The sequence below is a fragment of the Siphateles boraxobius genome, unplaced genomic scaffold, assembly GCF_051911475.1.
Source record: "Siphateles boraxobius isolate OS27281-9 unplaced genomic scaffold, OSU_SipBor_1 65, whole genome shotgun sequence".
In the NCBI taxonomy this organism is placed as follows: domain Eukaryota; kingdom Metazoa; phylum Chordata; class Actinopteri; order Cypriniformes; family Leuciscidae; genus Siphateles; species Siphateles boraxobius.
Genome location: NW_027509192.1, coordinates 20,410,841 through 20,432,348, shown reverse-complemented (window position 1 = coordinate 20,432,348; position 21,508 = coordinate 20,410,841). Strand labels below are relative to the sequence as shown.

At 42.7% G+C, this 21,508-nt stretch overlaps 4 protein-coding genes and 1 long non-coding RNA gene across 5 annotated transcripts; all 5 read left to right on the top strand.

Moving 5' to 3' along the window:
- Positions 1-770: 770 nt before the first annotated feature.
- On the top strand, positions 771-1,215 carry LOC143721175 (histone H2A-like). Its single transcript, XM_077211421.1, has one exon. The coding sequence runs from the start codon at positions 800-802 to the stop codon at positions 1,184-1,186; it is 387 nt and encodes a 128-aa protein (XP_077067536.1). The 5' UTR covers positions 771-799; the 3' UTR covers positions 1,187-1,215.
- A 490-nt stretch (positions 1,216-1,705) lies between these two features.
- Positions 1,706-2,143, top strand: LOC143721287 (histone H3-like). The gene has a single exon (XM_077211574.1). The coding sequence runs from the start codon at positions 1,718-1,720 to the stop codon at positions 2,141-2,143; it is 426 nt and encodes a 141-aa protein (XP_077067689.1). The 5' UTR covers positions 1,706-1,717.
- A 3,790-nt stretch (positions 2,144-5,933) lies between these two features.
- Positions 5,934-6,245, top strand: LOC143721286 (histone H4). The gene has a single exon (XM_077211573.1). The coding sequence runs from the start codon at positions 5,934-5,936 to the stop codon at positions 6,243-6,245; it is 312 nt and encodes a 103-aa protein (XP_077067688.1).
- A 779-nt stretch (positions 6,246-7,024) lies between these two features.
- On the top strand, positions 7,025-7,465 carry LOC143720476 (histone H2B). The gene has a single exon (XM_077209943.1). The coding sequence runs from the start codon at positions 7,042-7,044 to the stop codon at positions 7,414-7,416; it is 375 nt and encodes a 124-aa protein (XP_077066058.1). The 5' UTR covers positions 7,025-7,041; the 3' UTR covers positions 7,417-7,465.
- Positions 7,466-19,713: 12,248 nt separating this feature from the next.
- Positions 19,714-21,353, top strand: LOC143721174 (uncharacterized). Its single transcript, XR_013196685.1, has 2 exons — positions 19,714-19,930; positions 20,025-21,353. It is a non-coding gene; the product is annotated as an uncharacterized LOC143721174 (long non-coding RNA).
- The last annotated feature ends 155 nt before the right edge of the window (positions 21,354-21,508 follow it).

Sequence of the window (21,508 nt, the reverse complement as noted above, 5' to 3'; positions counted from 1 at the left end):
GTGGCAAGACCTAAAACCGCCAAGCTTAAAAAGGCAGCGCCCAAAAATAAGTAAAGGTCACTGTTTGTTACTCAACGGCTCTTTTAAGAGCCACCCACTTACTCTGAAGAAGAGCAAAACCTTGTTTATATTACTGATTTCTGTTAATTTCGAAAGCAGATAATAGATATGTGACTTGTAACCTCTTCGAATCATTCATTCTACTAAACAAACAATTCAAAACGCCGTTTAAAAAAACAAAACCTTAAGTAAACCATTATTTATATACAGTATAAGAGATGTATTGTAAAATTGCCAAAAAAAACAAGAGGGTTCAGACAGTGATCAGAAATGGCATGTTGTACAACACGGTACAGACAGAATGCTGTGGAATTGTGATAATACAATACAAACAACCCCACATCTAACAATATGGACAGTGATAAGATGCACAGAATATACAGTGTGTGTGTGTGTGTGTGTGTGTGTGTGTGTGTGTGAGTGAAAGGTGCAGCGCTTTTGGTAGGAACAGCCTACAATATCCATTCTTGTAATTATTTACATTTTATATAACAAGCATTTCAATGGTTTCATCTCTTATGTCTTATTAGTCACACTCACAAATACTTGTGCAAACAGTGCACAATAATTTCCGCTAGAAGGGGGAGAGAAGTTCATTGATTGGTTTAAATCTGTACAGACTCTGAACCAATCGGCGACTGTCACTCTCCTTTAAAGGCAGTATGTGGAAACGCACGTACTTCATTCCATTATTCCCTTTCGACGGTGAAGTTTGTTGTAGCTGATTTAAAAAAAAAAAATGAGTGGAAGAGGTAAAACCGGTGGTAAAGCCAGAGCGAAGGCTAAGACTCGCTCCTCTAGGGCAGGACTTCAGTTCCCCGTCGGTCGTGTTCACAGGCTTCTCCGCAAAGGAAACTACGGCGAGCGCGTCGGTGCCGGAGCTCCTGTTTATCTGGCGGCTGTGCTCGAGTATCTGACCGCTGAGATCCTGGAGTTGGCTGGAAACGCCGCTCGGGACAACAAGAAAACCCGTATCATTCCTCGTCACCTGCAGCTGGCGGTACGTAACGACGAGGAGCTCAACAAACTTTTGGGCCGAGTGACCATCGCTCAGGGCGGCGTGCTGCCCAACATCCAGGCCGTACTGCTGCCCAAGAAGACCGAGAAACCCTCGAAATCTAAATAAATGGATTCAATAGTTTTATTTTTACCAAAAGGCTCTTTTAAGAGCCACTCATTTGTTCTGACAGAGAGTGTTTTTCCTCTATTCATATTAAAAACCCCATAAAGGCGTTTGGTCAAGTTAGAAAATTACCCATCAAACCAGTAAAATACATGATGGCTCCAGGCAACGTTCATAGACTGTAAAGTCAACGTTACAGTCGTATGTGTGCGTGTTCGTTATAAGCACATGATGATATCCTAATGTGTGTTTGACACCCAACACAACTCCCTTAATATCAAAATAGTTGGTCTACCAAGCTCTGATAATGTATTGAATATTTTAATAAATTATCCAAAGTAAAAAGCAATATGCTTCACGGTAATAGAGATTGATCAGTTACCTCTGGGTCTTTTGCCCTTTAGTAGCAGGGCGGGTCTACGGAATGATTCCCTATTTGACACTATGACCTAGTGGCGGTATAATGGTTTAAAAGCGGGTGTATAACAGCAGCATTTCCAACACAAGCAGGACCGAGAAAAGAAGCCCGCAGCAATGGCAAGAACCAAACAAATCGCTCCTAAATCCACCGGTGGTAAAGCCCCGAGGAAGCAGCTCGCTACTAAAGCTGCCCGTAAGAGCGCCCCGGCCACCGGCGGCGTCAAGAAGCCTCACCGCTACCGGCCCGGGACCGTGGCTCTGCGGGAGATCCGCCGCTATCAGAAGTCCACCGAGCTGATGATCCGCAAACTGCCCTTCCAGCGGCTCGTGAGAGAAATCGCTCAGGATTTCAAGACGGACCTGCGCTTCCAGAGCTCCGCTGTCATGGCCCTGCAGGAGTCCAGCGAGGCTTATTTGGTCGGTCTGTTCGAGGACACCAATCTGTGCGCCATCCACGCCAAGAGGGTCACCATCATGCCCAAAGATATTCAGCTTGCCCGCCGCACCCACGTCTGCGTTAATCCAGAACGGCTCTTTTAAGAGCCGCTGGAAGGGCAGTTTGAACGAAATCATTTCCAGCTTCTCAACATGAGTAGAAAGTTGCGACCATGCGTTACAGTAACACTTTTTGAGTCACCGTTCTCTAAATCATCAGTTACCATTACTATACCCTAATTGTAACCCTACTTAAACATAAGGAGATATGAATTATTTGTATGTAAGAAAAGTCGTAATGAACTTGAATGTTTGTGTGCGTATATATATATAATTACATACATATATTTATGTGATATCAGTTGTATTGGGTGTGAATTACACAATGGCCTTTAGGGCAAATTATAAAAAAAAACTCATTGAAATTAACAACTATCATGCGCAATTGATTGACACTCAGATTCCAATGATGTTGTGGATAGTTTCAACGGGGCTAGAAATGTATCTTCATATTTACAGGTAAAGCTTCTTTTCATCTTCAAACAAAATTACAGCGGTTGTTTTTTTCCAACTCTTTTCTTCCAGCTAACTACTACTTAATAGTGGCATGGTCTTTTTTTGAAACTTTTGTCCAAGTTGAATGTCAAAGAAGAGATTACTCTTATACAGGTGCAAGTTCAGCTAAAACTAGACATAACGTTACAGTACAAACCACCGAGGCCTGAAATCATTAATATTCTGCAAATATCCGCATTGTCTAATAAAAAAGTACCATACTGTCCTTCTAGACTAGCACATTTCATTACCATTCAGTATCTCTGTAAATTATATGATGATATTATAACATCCTCTTCATCAAATGAAATAAATCTTATAAAACATGAAAGAAGTCGGACAGGCCTCGTTAGAATAGCTTTGGGTTAAATACATTGTTTTGTGCCTATATGGGGAGGCAGCAGAGCTGGAGCCGGCAGATATACGCCCCTGGCAGTTTTACGCGCCTGGCAGTTTTACGCGCCTGTTGTTCCTGATGCGTCCAGTAGGGGGATATACTGCGAAATAACATAATTAAATCGACTCTTACACATTAATAACCCGTCCATAGACAATTTTTTGTTGTTTTTTGTTAATTTAAATATAAACGTTACAGTGTAGATCTGCACGGAGTTAAATGTCTGTAGCTATTCAGTTGGGCTCCACTCTCTTCACTCAGCCTACAGAAGACTAGGCTATGTGTTTTTTTTAAATGAAAATTTAAAAATACACAGTTGGATCAACTAGGCCTATGTTATGAGAAGTATATATGACCTACTGCAGTTATAGGCCTATTCACCGTAGGTTTTTATATGGAAAACTGAGTGAAATATGTTGTTGTGAATGTATAGTTACATTTAGATATTATCCCAATTTAGCCCATTAGACATACAGTACTGTGTAATCATATGGATCCTTGATTAGCTGTAGTACAATTCTCTATTGGTCATCATACAGCTACAAAACAGTATCCTACACAGCATTTTATGAAGACAAACACAATTTATCCCTTTTCTAAAATTCCATGACACCCCTATGGTTTGCCCCTCTTCTTTAACTATTTTTTAACACTTTCACTGTCTGTGTGTGTGTGTGTGTGTGTGTGTGTGTGTGTGTGTGTGTGTGTGTGTGTGTGTGTGTGTGTGTGTGTGTGTGTGTGTGTGTGTGTGTGTGTGTGTGTGTGTGTGTGTGTGGATTGCATCATTTTGCTCCTGATCTTCAAATACAACAGCACAAGTGAAAAAAGTGTCACGCCACTTTGATTTCTTTTGGCCACCAATGATGGACTGTGCAGAGAAAATTGAAAATGACATTAAAATCACGTCCATGTATTTCTATTTTGTCTAGTTTATTTTGTAAGTCGTAAAAAAAGATGGGTGTTTATAAGTTTAGAGAGAGATTTTCATTTTCTTATAGCTAAAGCAAACACACACCTTTATGAGATGCAAGTTAAAAAGAATTTGGTAAAGACAGAGTATGATAAAACCCACATTAAGTGCACATACCCTACATTTTAGTCCCGACCAGTAAGCTATTTTAAGAAATGATGTTGGAAATAATCAAAATATTTGAGTGAGTGTGCAGTTCAACTCTTTACTTGAGATTTACATACATGTATACATATATGCCTATTATAAATGTGTCTTTTGTGTGTTCACCATAAAAAAAACAAGTTCATATATTTCCAATATCTACTGTAATGTTGCCCCAGAAACCATGTGGAGTATGTTTTAATGTAAGGAGTAAACAGGGTCTTACCAGAAGAGGCGATCTCACGCAAGCTAAAAACAGGCAACAAAAGTAAATTAAAAAGAAAATGAATTTTAAAGTGAGTAGAGAAGACTAGGGGCAACTAAACCTACACGTGGTTAGCTAAGTTTAAGCCAGATAGAACATAAACTTGACCGTCAAGAACTTTTTGTCTCTCAATCTCAAAATAAATTATAGACCCATCCATTGATATAGAAATGAATTGATATCCGCTACCTAGCTACCAAGCTTATCGTTTATAAATAATAAATGTTGCATCATTGCTAAACAACAATAACTTTAGCAGATTATTTAACACACAAATGACAGAATGTATAATTTTTTTGTCAGATTTTCATTCTAACGATAAAAATCTTGATTATACGGTATTATTACTTTGTCTTCTGGGCAAGATTCATCTTCATAAAGACAGAACCATTCAATGATCCTGATTTAAGAATATTCTCCTCTGATATAAAGTCCCTTTTTTCTTCTTTTAAGAAAATGTCAAAACCTTTAAACTCAAAGGTTTCTAAAATAAATAATATCATTGAGTCTTTTGTAAAGAACCTTTAATTTTTTATATTGACAAATTGTAAAATTGTATTGATTTGTGTAGCCTCAATCTCTTTTGATGTCCCCCTTGTTATTTTTTCTCTCTTTCTCACTGTTAATGTCTTGAATCCTTTCATTTGCAATACAAAATAAATACATTTATTAATAAATAAAAGAAAGAAGATTAACATAACTCAATTCGTGTCGCTGTAAGCCTCCCCCTATTGGACGCATCAGGAACAACAGGGGCGTATATCTGCCGGCTCCAGGTCTGTAGAGTTGTGACGTTCGCGAACAAACCGATTCTTTTGAACGGCTCATAAACATGAACGATGGGAGCCGAGTCGAGGCTGGAGGGGAGACGTTCTTTCTGTCGTTCTTTTTTTCCTATGCGTGTTTCACACAGGTGCACGCAAATTAGCTCCTCAGTTATAGGGGAAGGGGCGCACCCAGCGCACTAACAGCATGATGATAGTAGTTGTGCACGCGCGCGCATCCTTTACTTGAGTACTCCAGTGGGGGAAAAAAACCTACGTGCCTCTGTCATTGGGTAGGAGCGGAGCCAATGACTTGTTCATGTTATTGTATCTACCTATGGAATATAGTCCACACATGACAAATGAGGTAATAATCAATATTTCAGAATAATTCAAACTCAGATATTGGTGTGTGATATCTGAGTTAATTATTTGACTACAAATCTCACCTCATCATTCCTCCCAGTGATTATTTCCAGAATAAACTGAGATACCCCCAAGCTGGCTTATTAAAACTGACTAAATATTTAAAAAGAGCCAAAAGAGCCGTTTTTTTGAACGGCTCTTTAAGGAACGGATCGCCAAGATCCGCATCCCCTCAAAGAGCCATAAATCCCATCACTACAGGTCTGCAGCCCCTTACTCTTTTGTGCTAGAACTATATTGAGGGGAGGGGCGTTTTACGCCTTGTGACGCAGGATTGGTTTCTATCAGGTCCTGTAAGTAAATATAAGATGCCTCCTTGCAACACTGAACTCATTGACTATTTGTTGTCATTATTTGATTGCGGCTTGTTCAACATGTCTGGAAGAGGCAAAGGCGGTAAAGGACTCGGGAAAGGAGGAGCTAAACGCCATCGTAAAGTTTTGCGCGATAACATCCAGGGAATCACCAAACCCGCCATTCGTCGTCTGGCTCGCCGCGGCGGCGTCAAGCGCATCTCCGGTCTGATCTACGAGGAGACCCGCGGAGTGTTGAAGGTGTTTCTAGAGAACGTAATCCGCGATGCCGTCACCTACACTGAGCACGCCAAGAGAAAGACCGTCACCGCCATGGATGTTGTGTACGCGCTGAAGAGACAGGGACGCACCCTGTACGGCTTCGGGGGATAAACCACTGAAATTAAGAAAAACTACTCAAATCCAACGGCTCTTTTAAGAGCCACACACACTGTCACTGAAAGAGTCTTGCCACATCAACGTTAATAATTCATGCTGTCTTGAAAATAAACAATACACTCCTGAATAAATGACGGAAGAATGATAATTCAGCAAGGCTATTTTTAACTATTTTTTACTGAATTTAAGGTTCTATAAAATATTTTAACGCAGTTAAGTTGCATTAAAATCACACAAAAATTGGGACTCTGTTTGTGCTTCTGAAACTTTCTTTTCAGAAGCACATTTCTTAGAGATGCACCACCTATTGGAATTTAAAGTGATTTACAGAAACAAGAAAAAGTGACAATGGTGCAAATAAAAGTGAAATGTCGGTGGTAAAAGGGCTTTGAGAGACTTTCTGGTATAAAAAGCTATTTTCTAAGGGATTTTATCGTTGCTATTATTACTTACCTTCAAAAGGGATGCATAATATTGTTTTTTTGTTGAACATTTTATTAAAACGAAAATAAACAGCGGGAAATGAAAAAAGGAAACCGTGTCCTGTTGGGTGTCACTCAAACATTTGGCGGTAGGAGGGGCTATCATTTAACCGCTCGTGATTGGCACTTGTTCCTCTCTTGATTCTTTGAGTTGTCCAATGAAATAGGAGTTTATGGGTTCGGCCTATGAAAAAATGCAATCAGCAGATTCTCGAATCTCTTTGAAAATTAGCATAAGGAGCGAATAAATGCCTCTGTGTCGCGCTGGCTCTTACATTGAATCGTCAGAATTTTGATCACGCATTGTCATGCCTGAACCAGCAAAGTCCGCGCCCAAAAAGGGATCCAAGAAGGCCGTCACCAAGACCGCCGGTAAGGGAGGAAAGAAGCGTAGAAAGTCTAGGAAGGAGAGCTACGCCATCTATGTTTACAAAGTGCTGAAGCAGGTTCATCCTGACACCGGTATCTCCTCCAAGGCGATGGGCATCATGAACTCCTTCGTCAACGACATCTTCGAGCGCATCGCCGGTGAGTCGTCTCGCCTCGCGCACTACAACAAGCGCTCCACCATCACCTCTAGAGAGATCCAGACCGCCGTGCGTCTGCTGCTGCCCGGAGAGCTGGCCAAACACGCCGTGTCCGAGGGCACAAAGGCCGTCACCAAATACACCAGCTCCAAGTAAACCGGCATCTAAAGATTTCAGCTACCACAAAGGCTCTTTTAAGAGCCACCCACTCGATCCATAGAAAGAGCTCCTGTGTGATGCTGTTTTACATGGTGAAAAATGGCATATTCTGATGCTAGATCTCCACCTCTTTCTCTCAGATACATGACTTAATATTGTTATTTTTGTAATTTGAAGGTCTTCATGGTTTCAACAGCTAAGAGATGATTAGTACTCTTTATTTCATCTCACTCCTTCACTATGCTAAGTGCAGAAAAAACGTGTTATATATTGGTGGGTTTTCTAAACGTAATTTGCACTGTGTTTCATCCAAAGATGGTTTTCGTTATTCATCGAAAATTACAAGTTTAAGAAAGCTTGATAGTTTTTCGTGTTAGGTTATTGAGGTAAGAGTTATTTAATGAAAGAATTTAAGAGTTAATGCATTCATTCTCCAGTGTTATATTTGAAAAAGACCATCAAGGTAAATTTATATGGCTTTCGAATGATGTGGATGAAAAAAAAAATGATTTCAGTGTTGGAAAAATTACTACGTTTAAATAAACGTATGTGAAATCTCAAATTTTCTTAATTTTTAAATTATGTACTGTTCTCCAATTAAAGCACTCTAAAACTTAACCCTTGTGCAACGTTCAAAACACTTTACCTAATTTGGTGTCCCGGTTTAAAAATGTCTGGCCTTTTAAAATTGCTTTTAAGTCTCATTTATCTCTAAATATTGGATTCAGTCTTTTTGTCAGCTCATTTTCTTTCATTTATCACAGGTCTTGTATTTCTTTTGTTGGATCTGACTGATCGCAGGCCCCATTAAATTGAATTCATGCACCTCCATTTTTGACTGAAAAAACATTATTTTAAAGTATAATTTAGGCAGAATCTATAAAGTTATAAAATATTCTATACAATTTATTAAAAATGACCGGCCTACATAAAAATGCTTCTCAAATTGCTATATTATCACCAAACATTTGTCAACTTGATTTCTTTCATTCAGCAAAGGTTTTTTTTATTTCTTTTTGGATCTAACTGCTTTTAGGCCTCTTTTTCTACAGATATTAATTTCATCCTATATATTCTGAAGTGCATCAAACATCCATCTAACATTATCACACACAGTAGGTTTTAGTCCACTGTGCTTATATTAACACAGACAGAGGTTAAGTAAGTCGCTTTGGATAAAAGTGTCTGCTAAATGTCAGTACAGTTAAAAAAGCATCATAACAGCTGATTCACATACAGTGACAATAAGTTATTCCTATTGTCCTTCAGTCATCATTGTCGGACAGGTCAGTTGGCATTAGTCTTTAAGAAACTGACAATGATAAATCCAAAGATTGAGTTTTATTATTAGACTTCATTTAAAAAAAAAACACCCTTTTGGCAAGTAAATTTCACTAAAAACTTGATGCCCAAGTTTTATTTGTACAAACTATTAAAATGAATCAAAAATCGACTTAACTAGGCCCAAATGCTCCTGCCTATACAACAATAAACCTTATATCACATGCTTTGTAGAAGCCTATAGTAAACTTGATTCCATTAATATTTAGATTTCTCATGATGTAGCAAGATATTACATAATGACCTCGATTTTATTAAAGAGTTTGTTCAAAGATGAGATGGAACACCTAGTGAAAGAAAATCAAGTGTCCAGCATACACGAGAACGGTTTAACCAAACTGAAAGATTTAATGCACGCAGGGCACTTGATGATACGTTTCTTTTATTATCTGCTCCTTCTAATCCACAAGAAAATCCATTCAAAATGTTTGTAAAGAAGTTCATATGTAGGAAAAACTTGGAATGATAATAATAATTGTAGAGGTGGAACCTCTGGATTGCTCGGATAGTCCTTAAGACTGGTGACTCCAGTAAGAGAGTAAGGGCTCGGAGAGTTACATTAAAAAAAACTATAATATAGTTATATATTATATATTTACACACATAAATAACGAGTGTATGTTTGTGTGGTCTGAAACAAAGGAATATAGTACAAATTAGACACAAAAGAATATTACATTGTTAAATTCTACAGATATTATACATTTTCATACTGAACATAAAAAGATATGGGGCAGTTCTCCTCTGGCCAACGAATGAACAGTGTATGATTATGATTCAGGCAGCATTATAGGTCAGAAGTCAGAATGGATCAGAACTTTCACAATATTTATCCAGTTCATCTGGTTTGGGGTTGGAGTCATCACGCCGGTGTGGAGACGAGTTTGTTGAGGTGTCCATGTGATGGTCCTTCATCAGATCTGGTTATGGCCTGGATCCGGCGGACTGCGGTAAACCTCTGGATAAACAGAGAGAATAATATTAGTGTAGACGCCATCCTTATATGATGTACCAAGTACATCAGTATTTATGGGAAGTGTTCCTGGTTCTGGCTGATCTAAAGTATGCAGCCTAACACTGAATCATAGAGGTAATGTGTTATGTGTATGCTAAGCCAAAGATATGTGTTTTTAGTCTAGATTTGAACTGACAGACTGTGTCTGCTTCCCGGACAATGTTAGGAAGATTGTTCCAAAGTTTTGGTGCTAAATAGGAAAAGGATCTAACGCCAGGAGTCGATTTATATATTATAGGTATTATCAACTGGCCAGAACTTTGAGATCGCAATAGACGTGAAGGACTATAATGCGTTAAGAGCTCTCTCAAGTACTGGGGAGCTAAACCATTTAGTGCTTTGTAAGTAATCAGCAATATTTTAAAATTTATACAATCTTTAATAGGGTGTCAATGCAGTGTTGACAGAACCGGGCTAATATGATCAAACTTCCTGGTTCTGGTAAGAACTCTAGCGGCTGCATTTTGGACCAGCTGTAGTTTATTTATTAAACATGCAGGGCAACCACCCAGTAGAGCATTACAATAATCTAGCCTGAACTAATTGTTCTGCATTTATAATTGAGAGCATATGACGTAATTTAGATATATTTTTAATATTAATATATTTTTAGTTTTACAGATACTAGACACATGACTTTCAAGTGAAAGATTGGTATCCAAGAGCACACCCAGGTTCCTAACCGACGACGAGGACTTGACAGAGCAGCCATCAAGTGTTAGACAGTATTCAATAATTAGAATCTCTCTTTTTACAGAATTAAGTAGTAGGAAATTACTAGTCATCCAGTTTTTTATATCAGCTATGCATTCCGGTAATTTTGTGGATTGGTAAGTTTCGTCAGGGCGTGAAGAAATATAGAGCTGAGTATCATCAGCATAACAGTGAAAACTAAGATCGAGTAACACTAATAGAGAGATACAACCACGATCGGATGATAAGAGCAAGTCATTTGTGATGAGAGCTGTCTCAGTACTATTATACGGTCTAAATCCTGATTTAAAATCCTGGCAGATACCTTTTTTTACTAAAAAAAGAACATAATTGTGAAGATACTGCCTTTTCTAGTATCTTTGACAGAAAATGTAGATTCGAGATTGGCCTGTAATTGACTAATTCTGTAGGATCAAGTTGCGTTTTTTTAACAAGCGGTTTAATCATATTCAGCTTAAAAGTTTTTGGTACGTATCCTAATGAGAAAGATGAATTAATAATATTAAGAAGAGGATCTAAGACCTCTGGATGTATCTCTTTCAGTAGTCTAGTCGGTATAGGGTCTAACATAAGATGATTTAACAAGTTTAGAAAATTCTTCCTCTCCTATAGCAATGAATGAATAGAAGTTTTCGTCAGAGAGACAACAATGCACTGTCTGATGCGATACTGTAGTAGACGGTTGCATAGTTATAATTTTCTCCATGATATTATCAATCTTGTAAGTCAAAAAGTTCATAAAGTTATTACTGCTGTGCTGCTTGGAAACGTCTGGGCTTGAAGCTTTATTTTTTGTTAGTTTAGCCACTGTTTCAAATAAATACCTAGGTTCTCTTACGAGAGGTTCTCTCGTATTGCGTAAGTTTAGCTTACGCTACGGGAAAGATTCATCTTCTTGAGATACTGAAGCCAAAAAATTATCCTTAATTTTGTATTCCTTGTCAACGCAGTGCAGCAGCTAGCAGACCTAGAGCAGGCCATCTCGCGTGCTCATTGGCTGCCCTGCGGGCAACTGCTGCAGCCTACCAGTGAGCCCGGCGTGACGTCACGCCAAATGAAGGGCGCTCGCGCCTTCATAGCGTCACAGCCCGCCAGAATGGGCGTGGCTTAGCGTATAACACTAGGGGCTGTAGGCTGACTTCCCTGATTTTCGTCTCTTCAGCGAGCTCTTCGCATCGCTGGATCTGAGAGAAGCCACCGCCGCCGTCGAACAGCGGACAGCCAGCTTAGGAGAGCGCTGAGGAAGCCGGCCGTCTTCGCCACCTTCAGCCATCCATGCGAGCTACGCTATCCGGCGACGTATCCTTTACCTTGCTAAAACCTATTCTAAAACCTATTCTAAAAGAGCAGCGAGTGTCTTTTTTAAGACGCCTCGCACTTCCGGCTGTGAAGCGCTTCCGCTGTCGACCCTGCGGGCTCGACTCGAAGCCTTCAACACCCCCCGCCTCTCCTCACCGACGCGCAGCCGCCGCTCACGAGCCTCACTGCCGTCGCATCTGAGAATGAGGCCGAGGGACACGTACGAGCACGCGGCTAGCTCTCTTTACGTTACAAGAGAGCTACCCCGCCCTCGTGTCCCCGTTCGCACGTCATGCAGAGCCCTCTCGAGCTCTCTGCATGACCCGGACGGGCATCATCTGTGTTACATGTAGGTCCCGTGCCCACTACTCGTGCGCGCGCCCTCGTACAAACACTGTTCCAGTTCTGCTCGACCACCGAGCACGCGGCTAGCTCTCTTTACGTTACAAGAGAGCTACCCCGCCCTCGAGTCCCTGTTCGCGCGTCATGCAGAGCCCTCTCGAGCTCTCTGCATGACCCGGACGGGCTTGCGCGCCGCCGTCGAAATGTCTCGCCATGTCAGTCCTCTTAGATAAGGCTACTGCAGTGGTGTATTTGGCAGCCAACGAGCCGGTAATGCAACCCGCTCGCCTGCACACATCCGCCGTCCTCGCGGCGACCCAGAAAAAACTCAAGTGAGTATAATGTCAGATTAAGAATGTAAGTTACGTGCCCGCTCACGAGCGCTCACGCTTAACTTACTAACAGACACATCGCCTCCGAAAAGACGTGCGTGTTTAAGTTTATTCCCTGTCAGTCCCCTTCAAACAGGCTACTGCAGTGGTTCAATCCTATACACTTCAATTCATTCGCCGTCCCCCGCGCTTTCAAGCCCGGACCGCGACGATAGTGAATGCGGAAGTAGCACACCTACTTCACGCAGAAATAGCAAAGCTGCTGTGCAAAGGGGCTATAGAAAAGGTACCGCCTTCTCTGAGCGAGTCAGGCTTTTACAGCCGATATTTTCTCGTACCCAAGAAGGACGGAGCCTTCAGACCTATCCTAGATCTGAGACATTTGAACTAAGTGCTTGCGAAAAGACCGTTCAAAATGCTTACGACCAGGAAAATCCTCGCGCACGTTCGCCCGAGGGACTGGTTTATTTCTCTAGATCTGAAGGATGCCTATTTTCAGATTCAGATAGTACCCCGTCACAGGCAATTTTTGAGATTCGCCTTCGATGGTCAGGTATATCATTACACCGTCCTGCCGTTCGGCCTGTCCCTGGCACCCTGTACATTTACAAAGTGCATGGACGCGGCGCTCGCCCCCCTGAGAAGTCAGGGGCTGCGAATTATGAACTATCTGGACGATTGGCTGATATTGGCACAGTCAGAGACAGAACTGCTATCTCACAGAACAGTGCTTCTCAGTCATCTGGAAAGCTTGGGTCTCACGGTCAACTGGACCAAGAGCTCATTACTGCCCAGCCAGTCAATTTCCTTTTTAGGAATAGCACTGGACTCGGTGACCATGACGGCTCGTTTATCGACACAGCGCGCGCGCCGTGTTCACCACCTAGCCGCATCTTTCCAGAAGGGCAGCTTTCTCCCTTTGAAAACATTTCAAAGGATGTTGGGCTGTATGGCATCAGCTGCAGCGGTGCTCCAGCTGGGCCTACTGCGCATGTGCCCGCTCCAACGCTGGTTGAATGCTCGCGTGTCCCGCCGGGTGTCTGGCGGCCAGAAAATCAGAGTGACTCAGGCCTGCATAGCAGCTCTGCAGCCCTGGTTAGTGGCCGACTGGTACCAGCAGGGAGTAATGATGGGAACCATCTCTTATCGTAAAGTCATCTCGACAGACGCGTCCAACTCGGGTTGGGGCGCACTGTTCGAGGGCAGACCGGCCTTTGGCCAGTGGTCAGACCAGGAGAAGGGTTTTCACATAAACTGTCTGGAAATGATAGCGGTCGAGAACGCGCTGAAGTGCTTCCTCCCGTTCATACAGGACCAGCATGTTCTTGTCCACTCGGACAACATGTCTGTGGTATCCTATGTAAACCGTCAGGGCGGTGTCAGATCCAGAAATCTCTGCAATCTGACGGAACGCCTCCTTATTTGGTCTCAGATGCACCTGCGCTCGCTGAGGGCGGCGCATGTGCCTGGCCATTTGAACGACGGCCCAGACAAACTGTCCAGGGACAATGTTCCCCCAGGGGAATGGTCCCTGCACCCCAAACGGTCCAGAAACTGTGGCGCCTATTCGGCAGAGCGGAAGTCGACCTATTTGTGTCAAAAGACAACGCTCAATGCCCGACGGAGGTCTGGACCCGCAGACATGCGGGGTGGCGCATCTGCTCACCTTCCTACAAGAGCTGTTGGATAAGGGAAGGTCCCCATCCACGCTCAATGTATACGTGGCGGCCGTGGCAGCGTTCGCAGAATCGACGCACGGCCAGTCATTGGGAAGACACGAGTTGGCCATCCGCTTCCTTAGAGGAGCTAGAAGGATGAATCCGCCGCGCCCCCCGTCGGTTCCCATGTGGGATCTTTCATTGGTCCTCGAGGCCCTGAAAGCTTTTCCATTTGAACCACTAGACACCGTGGGGTTGAAATATCTATCACTGAAAACCGTCTTTCTGATTGCACTGTCGTCAGTAAAACGTGTAGGGGACCTGCATGTGCTGTCTGTCAGCGCGTCGTGTCTTGAGTTCGGACCGAATGACTCTAAAGTCATCCTCAGACCTAGACATGGCTATGTCCCTAAAGTGATGGGCACTCCATTCAGAGCGCAAGTTATTTCGTTGTCAGCTCTCCCAGCATCTGACAGCGAAGGTGATGTGAATCTCCTCTGCCCTGTCAGAGCGCTGAGGTTTTACATTACGCGCTCCGCCTCGGAACAGCTTTTTTGTTTCGTTTGGTGGGCGCACCAAGGGTCTCGCCTCCTCGAAACAGAGCCTGTCCAGATGGATAGTAGACGCTATAGCGGCCGCTTACGCGTCAAAAGGCCTGCAATGCCCTCTGGGCATCAGGGCTCATTCCACGAGAGGCGTGGCCTCTTCGTGGGCATGGTCCAGTGGAATTTCTATCCATGACATATGTGTAGCGGCGGGCTGGAGCTCCCCGTCTACCTTTGTCAGGTTTTATAACCTAGAAGTTCCTGCCTTGCAGGCTAAACTGTTGTCAGTCTGAAGGAGAGGTGTATTCTGCCCAGATCTCCTGCTCAGATCACTCTCACATGACTCAGCTCTCCTGGTTGAGCTGCACTAAGTAGGGTATGTGCCATGTGCCTATACAGACCGGCGCGCTACTCTGTATTCCCTATGTGTGCTTATGTACAAGTGATGGCCCGCGTGGCTGGCCACCTTATTTTTTCCACTTATGGGGTTCCCCTGAAAGCTCGGGGTCTCATGTGGATGCTTGGCGCGCGCGGCGTTGACAAAGTGTTCCCGTAGCGTAAGCTAAACTTACGCAATCGAGAGAACCTCTCGTAAGAGAACGATACTCGGTTACTAACGTAACCTCGGTTCTCTCTAGAGAGGGAACGAGTATTGCGTAACCGGCCGTGCTCGCGCCACGAGCGACTTCGCTTCAGTCGACGAAAACCAGGGCAGTCAGCCTACAGCCCCTAGTGTTATACGCTAAGCCACGCCCATTCTGGCGGGCTGTGACGCTATGAAGGCGCGAGCACCCTTCATTGGGCGTGACGTCACGCCGGGCTCACTGGTAGGCTGCAGCGGTTCCCCGCAGGGCAGCCAATGAGCACGCGAGATGGCCTGCTCTAGGTCTGCTAGCTGCTGCACTGCGTTGACAAGGAATACAAAATTAAGGATAATTTTTTGGCTTCAGTATCTCAAGAAGATGAATCTTTCCCGTAGCGTAAGCTAAACTTACGCAATACTCGTTCCCTCTCTAGAGAGAACCGAGGTTACGTTAGTAACCGAGTATCGTTTTTTTTTTATTTTCTTCTATTAGGGTTGGAAAAATAAGCAGATCTAGCAGTTTAAAAACTCTCTGTACGCAATCGTGCTCTCTTTCCATGAAATGTGAAATTTCTTCCAGTTTTCTTCCAGTTGCGCTCCATTTTTCTGGCTGATCTCTTAAGGGCCCGGGTGTGCTCGTTGTACCATGGCGTTGGCCTATTTTCTTTAATCTTCTTTAAGCGCAATGGAGCAACTGTGTTTAAAGTGCTGGAAAAGAGTGAGTTAAAAATTTCTGTCACAATATCGAGTTCTTCTAAACTATCTGGGATGCTGAGATGATGAAACTGATCAGGATCAAGATTATTTATAAAGCAATCTTTAGTGGCAGAAGTGATAGGTCTAACATATTTGTAACAAGGAGTCGGCTTTGCATCCTTGGTTAAATGAAGTTTACACGAGACTAGACAATGATCTGAGATGTCATCGCTCTGCTGCAGAATTTCAATGGAATCGACATTATTCCATGTGATAATATTAGATCTAGAGTATATGATTACGACAATATAGGTCCTGACACGTGTTGTCTAGCTCCAATAGAGTTAAGAATGTTTTTAAATGCCAATCCCAATGCATCTTTTTCATTATCTACATGTATATTAAATTCAATAACAATTAGGACTTTATCTGCAGCCAGTACTAACTCTGATAGAAAGTCAGCTAATTATTTGATAAAGTCTGTATGGTGCCCTGTAAACAGTATAGCCAGCACAAATCTCAAATGTAATTTATCATTTACACTAGTTACATTAAGCACCAACACTTCAAAAGAATTATATTTGAAACTAGACATCTTAGTAATTCTGAAAATAGTACAATAAATTACAGCAACACCTCCCGTTTGCCTTTCATACGAGGATCATGTTTATAACCGTAATCTTGGGGGGTGGACTCATATAAAGTAATGTAATTGTTTGGTTTTAGCCAGGTTTCTGTCAAACACAGCACATCTAGGTTAGTCTGTAATCATATCATTAACAATTAGTGCTTTTGAAGGGATCGAATATTTAGCAAACCTAGCTTTATAATTTTTTCATTTGTATCTTTTTTTTTATTTGTTGAACATCAATTAAATTTGTACCCTTAGATGGGTTTGGACGTTTTTTGTATTTCCTAATTCGGGGAACAGACACCGTCTCTAGGCTATATGATGATATCTATACAAATGTACAATATTAATACAACATCATAATAATATCATGTGTGTGCACGAAAATGTGCCTTCAATTACACATACTCTTTTTTATTTGAATTTATTGAGTAATTTATTGACTATTTTGTAAATAAGCTACATAAAAAAATTCTCCACACATTTTTAATTTTCAATTAATAGACCCATTAGGGAAGGGATCAATATTCCCCACATGCTGAATAAAGTATTTGTGACCACTGGCACTGTCTTTCACACTAAGGAATTACAAACCTGCGCACATATATAAAAACGCACATAACTATAGAATCAATTCTTAATGCGCATGTGAACGCCATCAGCGTCTATCACAGGTTCAGGTTTAAAATCTGTTTAGAGAGAACGGTGTCGTCTTAGCGGCCCCTAATTTAATAACAAATGATCATTTAGACGGAAGTGAATCAATCAAAACTAAATTTAGCTGGAAAAACATTTTTCAAGAACCACTATAAAACCAAACCAATCTCTATTACCTTAAATTATGTTTATCTCTGTAAAGCTGCTTTGAAACAATCTACATTGTTAAAAGCGCTATATAAATGAGGATGACTTGACTTGACTTGACTGCTTTTATGAAACAAAAAAATCAAAGCAGCATTATTATTGCAATATAATCTGGGCTGAACACTATTGAAGCTTGTTCCCGCCACAGACTAAAAGAATAAGGTAATTGCGACTTTTTATCTCACAATTTGGACTTTTTATCTCACAATTGCGAGAAAAAAATTGTCAGAAATGTATGGAAGCCCATTCCCGCAACATGTCGAAATTTTGACATACCAAGCCAAAATTATGAGATTAAAAACTTGAAATTATGACTTGCTGCTCATTGATCTGACGCGACCTGATAAAGGATGAATTGTGAACGCATTAACACATTAGTGCAATCAAAGATCTGCCAGGAGAACATTGCAGTAGTCCAGTCTGGATAGAAAAAATTCTTGGACAAGGAGTGACATACATGCTCTGATAGGAAGGGCCTGATCCTCCTAATGTTGTATAATGCAAATCTGCAGGACCGTGCAGTTCTAGCAATGTGGTCTGTCATGCTCAATTGATCATCAATCAGTGTAGCATTGACAGGAAAAGCCATGTTTCTGAATCACAGATCCTAGTGATGTCATGTAGATGGAGAATAGAAGTGGTCCAAGCACTGAGCCCTGAGGCACCCCAGTATCTAGATGTTGGGTCTTAGACACCTCGCCCCTCCACAACACCCTGAAGGACCTACCTGAGAAGTAAGACTTGAACCATTGTATTGTGGTTCCCGAGATGCCCTTTGTCTTTAGGGTGGACAGGAGGATCTGGTGGTTAACTGTGTAAAAGGCAGCAGACAGATCCAGCAGGATGAGAACTGAGGATTTGGAAGCTGTTCTTGCCAGTCTCAGAGCTCCAATTACAGAGAGCAGGGCAGTCTCAGTTGAGTGTCCGCTTTTGAAACCAGACTGGTTGTTGTCCAGGAGGTTGTTCTGTGTTAGAAAGGAAGAGATCTGATTGAAAACAACTCGTTCAAGTATTTTCGCGATGAATGGAAGAAGAGATGCCGGTCTGTAATTTTCCAGATGTGCTAGTTTAGAGTGGGTTTCTTAAGCAGTGGGGTTACACGAACCTGCTTAAATGCTGTGGGAAAAGTAACAAGTAAAAGCGAAATAGGGACGGGCTCGCTCCCTATATAAGGCTATAAATATATAGACATTGTGTTTGCTAATGCGGAAATATGTCCTGAATAGAATAGCTGTGTAACACTCCTTACGAGCCTCAGGTGTGGCTAATTAACTGTAAGGCAAGCAGAGGTAGGGAGAGACAGACAGAGCACACAGCAAAAACAATCATATTTAACCAAGTAAAATATATAATCAAAAACACTTTACATAGTACGTCCTGGGGACGTAACAATGCTACTTTTTGCATCAAGTGTTGGCTCACATTTCTGGGGCAGAGGACTGAAGGGAACCCTCCACGCATACGTTTACGTTCTTTTTTTAAAATTTAAGTTTGTTACCCTCTCCCAACCCTAGACTGGGAGTAGATCGTAACAATATTCAATTTGCCCATGCCCACGAGGAAGCCATTACTCTGGTGGAGTGGGCTTGAACCCCTATAGGACATTCCATGCCTTAGAGCCATAAGCTAAAGCAATTGCATCAACAATCCAGTGTTACAATCTTTGTTTAAACACAGACAGGCCTATCGTGTGCCCTCCAAAACATACAAATAGCTGCTCTCAGAGCCAGAACTGTCTAGAGCACTTGATATACACGTGCAACGCACGTACAGGGCACAGCAAGAGCGTATTAAAAACTTCATTCCGGCCGAGTTTCGGCATGGAAAGTAGATTGTGCTTTAAATTGAATCAAAAGCACTTTAGGTAGGCTACATAACCTTTCCAAGGCTTCAAGGTGAATTGCCTGTCCCAAATTCAATGCATGAGTCATCAATTGACAGTGCCTGCAGGTTCCCAACTCGCTTAACAGAGGCCAGTGCAAGTAGGAGAGCTGTCTTGAGAGAGCGCACGCACAAGCTCGTTGATTGCAAGGGTTTGAACAGGGGTCCCGTGAGAGAGTCAAGCACAAGTGCCAAGTCCCAAGTGGGTAGGGTAAAAGAGCGAAAGGTAGGGTGAAAGGTTCAGCCTTCTTGCTCCCTTTAAGAATCGTACCACTATGTCAATTCTACCTACTCTGCAATTATAAACGTGCGCGTGGAATGCTGTTAAAGCGGCCACATACTTTTACCAATTTGACCTGCACCAATTTGTGAAAACTCTTCATTTATGTGTGTAGAGACTAGGGATGTTAATGATTAATCGATTGTCTCTACAGTGCGTTTTGCCAGATGGTTGTGTACTTCCTCTGTCACTCTTTTGTGAATTGTGACAGCGAGCCAGGCGGACTGCACCCGTGAGGCCTAACTCGCCGCTGGGGAGCAGGGAGTTTAATACCACAAGTGAGTGAGAGGGGCGAGGGAGTGAGAGGAGGAAAATAGCTCTGATATTGCAGTGAGTTATGTATTACTATTTTTTTACTTTATTGCACTGCATAGTGGGAAAGTCAAAATACAAACACAACAATTGTCCTTGCCGCCCACAATAGGCAGGGGGGCATGGTGAACACACACAGCGGAGCGAGCAGACTTCTTCAGTGGCTCGTCTTCAGAGCTGTGTACAGCTTCCCTGCTCTGAGAGACAGCGTCAGGAAGGTGGCTTTGTTTCTGGGCCTGCTGTCCCTGCCTCTGACTCTTCAAACCATGATGACGCTTCAGCCATGGCTGTCGTGGTCTCACCGTCGGTTCATGCTACCACCAAGTAGCAGCAGAATGGCCGCTGAGGAGGAGCAAGAATGTGAAGGAGAGATCACGCCGGCGCACTTTGGCAGGAAGTGCTAATGGCCGACTCTTTTTGCGTTTCGACAAAGCGCAAAACTCCATGAACTTTCCACCACCACTCTGAAGAGACCTGAGGGGTTCAAGGGTGTGTCCAGAAGGGCCGTCTTTTAACTTTAACTCAGTCAGGGTGAGCCACAGGTGACGATCTAACATCACAAGATTTCCCAAGTTGTGGCCAATCGCTAGAGCTGTCCCTTTCCTCGCTCTGAGGGCTAGACCTGTGGCACGCTGGAGCTCTTTGAAAACTTCTGGGTCCGGCCCGCCCTCATCCAGAGACCTGAGCAGCTTGACCTGATAGACCTGGAAGATTGCCATCACATGCAGTACTGAAGCTGCTTGCCCCACCGCTGAGAAAGCCTTGCCAGCGAAATTTGCGGTGACATACACATGAGAGAGGATCCCAGATTGTGCACTCGACTCTTTGGCGGTGCGTTCCACAACTTTGATATTTTGACATGCACCTCACCTCTTCGGGTGTCCTTTCGGCTGCGGTCCAATTGGAGGAACCACTCCTCCAGACGGCTTCTGGTTGGCAAGGCAGGAGGCGTCCACTCCAAACTGAAATCATCAACTGCCTTGGACAGTTCAACTCCCGCATCAAGATCGCCATCAAGAGCCTGGTGACTAAAAGCACCCTGGTGCAGGTCAAACGCCTCGGGCTCATTCAAGCTCAACAAGCAGAAAGTCGAGACCAAGAAGAAACCGGTAAAGAAAGTGACTCTTAAAGCCAAGAAGCCTGCGGCCAAGAAGCCCAAGAGTGCAGCGGCATAGATGCCCGCCGCCAAGAAATCACACAAGAAGGCAAAGAAACCCGCCGCCACAGCCGCTAAGGCGACGAAGAGTCCCAAGAAGGCAAAGAAGCCAGCAGCCGCTAAGAAAGCAGCAAAAAGTGCTAAAAAAGCCAAGGCAGCTAAACCAAAGGCAAAGCCTAAAGCCCAACCTAAAAAGGCAGCTCCCAAAAAAATAAAGTCCACTGTTTTTTCATCAACGGCTCTTTTAAGAGCCACTCACTAACTCTGAATAAAAAGCAAAACTCATGTATTGTAATGATTTCTGTTAATTTTTAAAGGAAACAGTCAAGATTTTACTTTTGACCACTTAAACTTGTGCAATCTAAACAAAAACTATAAAATACTTTTTGTCAAAAATGAGTGACCTAGTCTTGAATCACTCAAGTTGAGTGATCTATTTT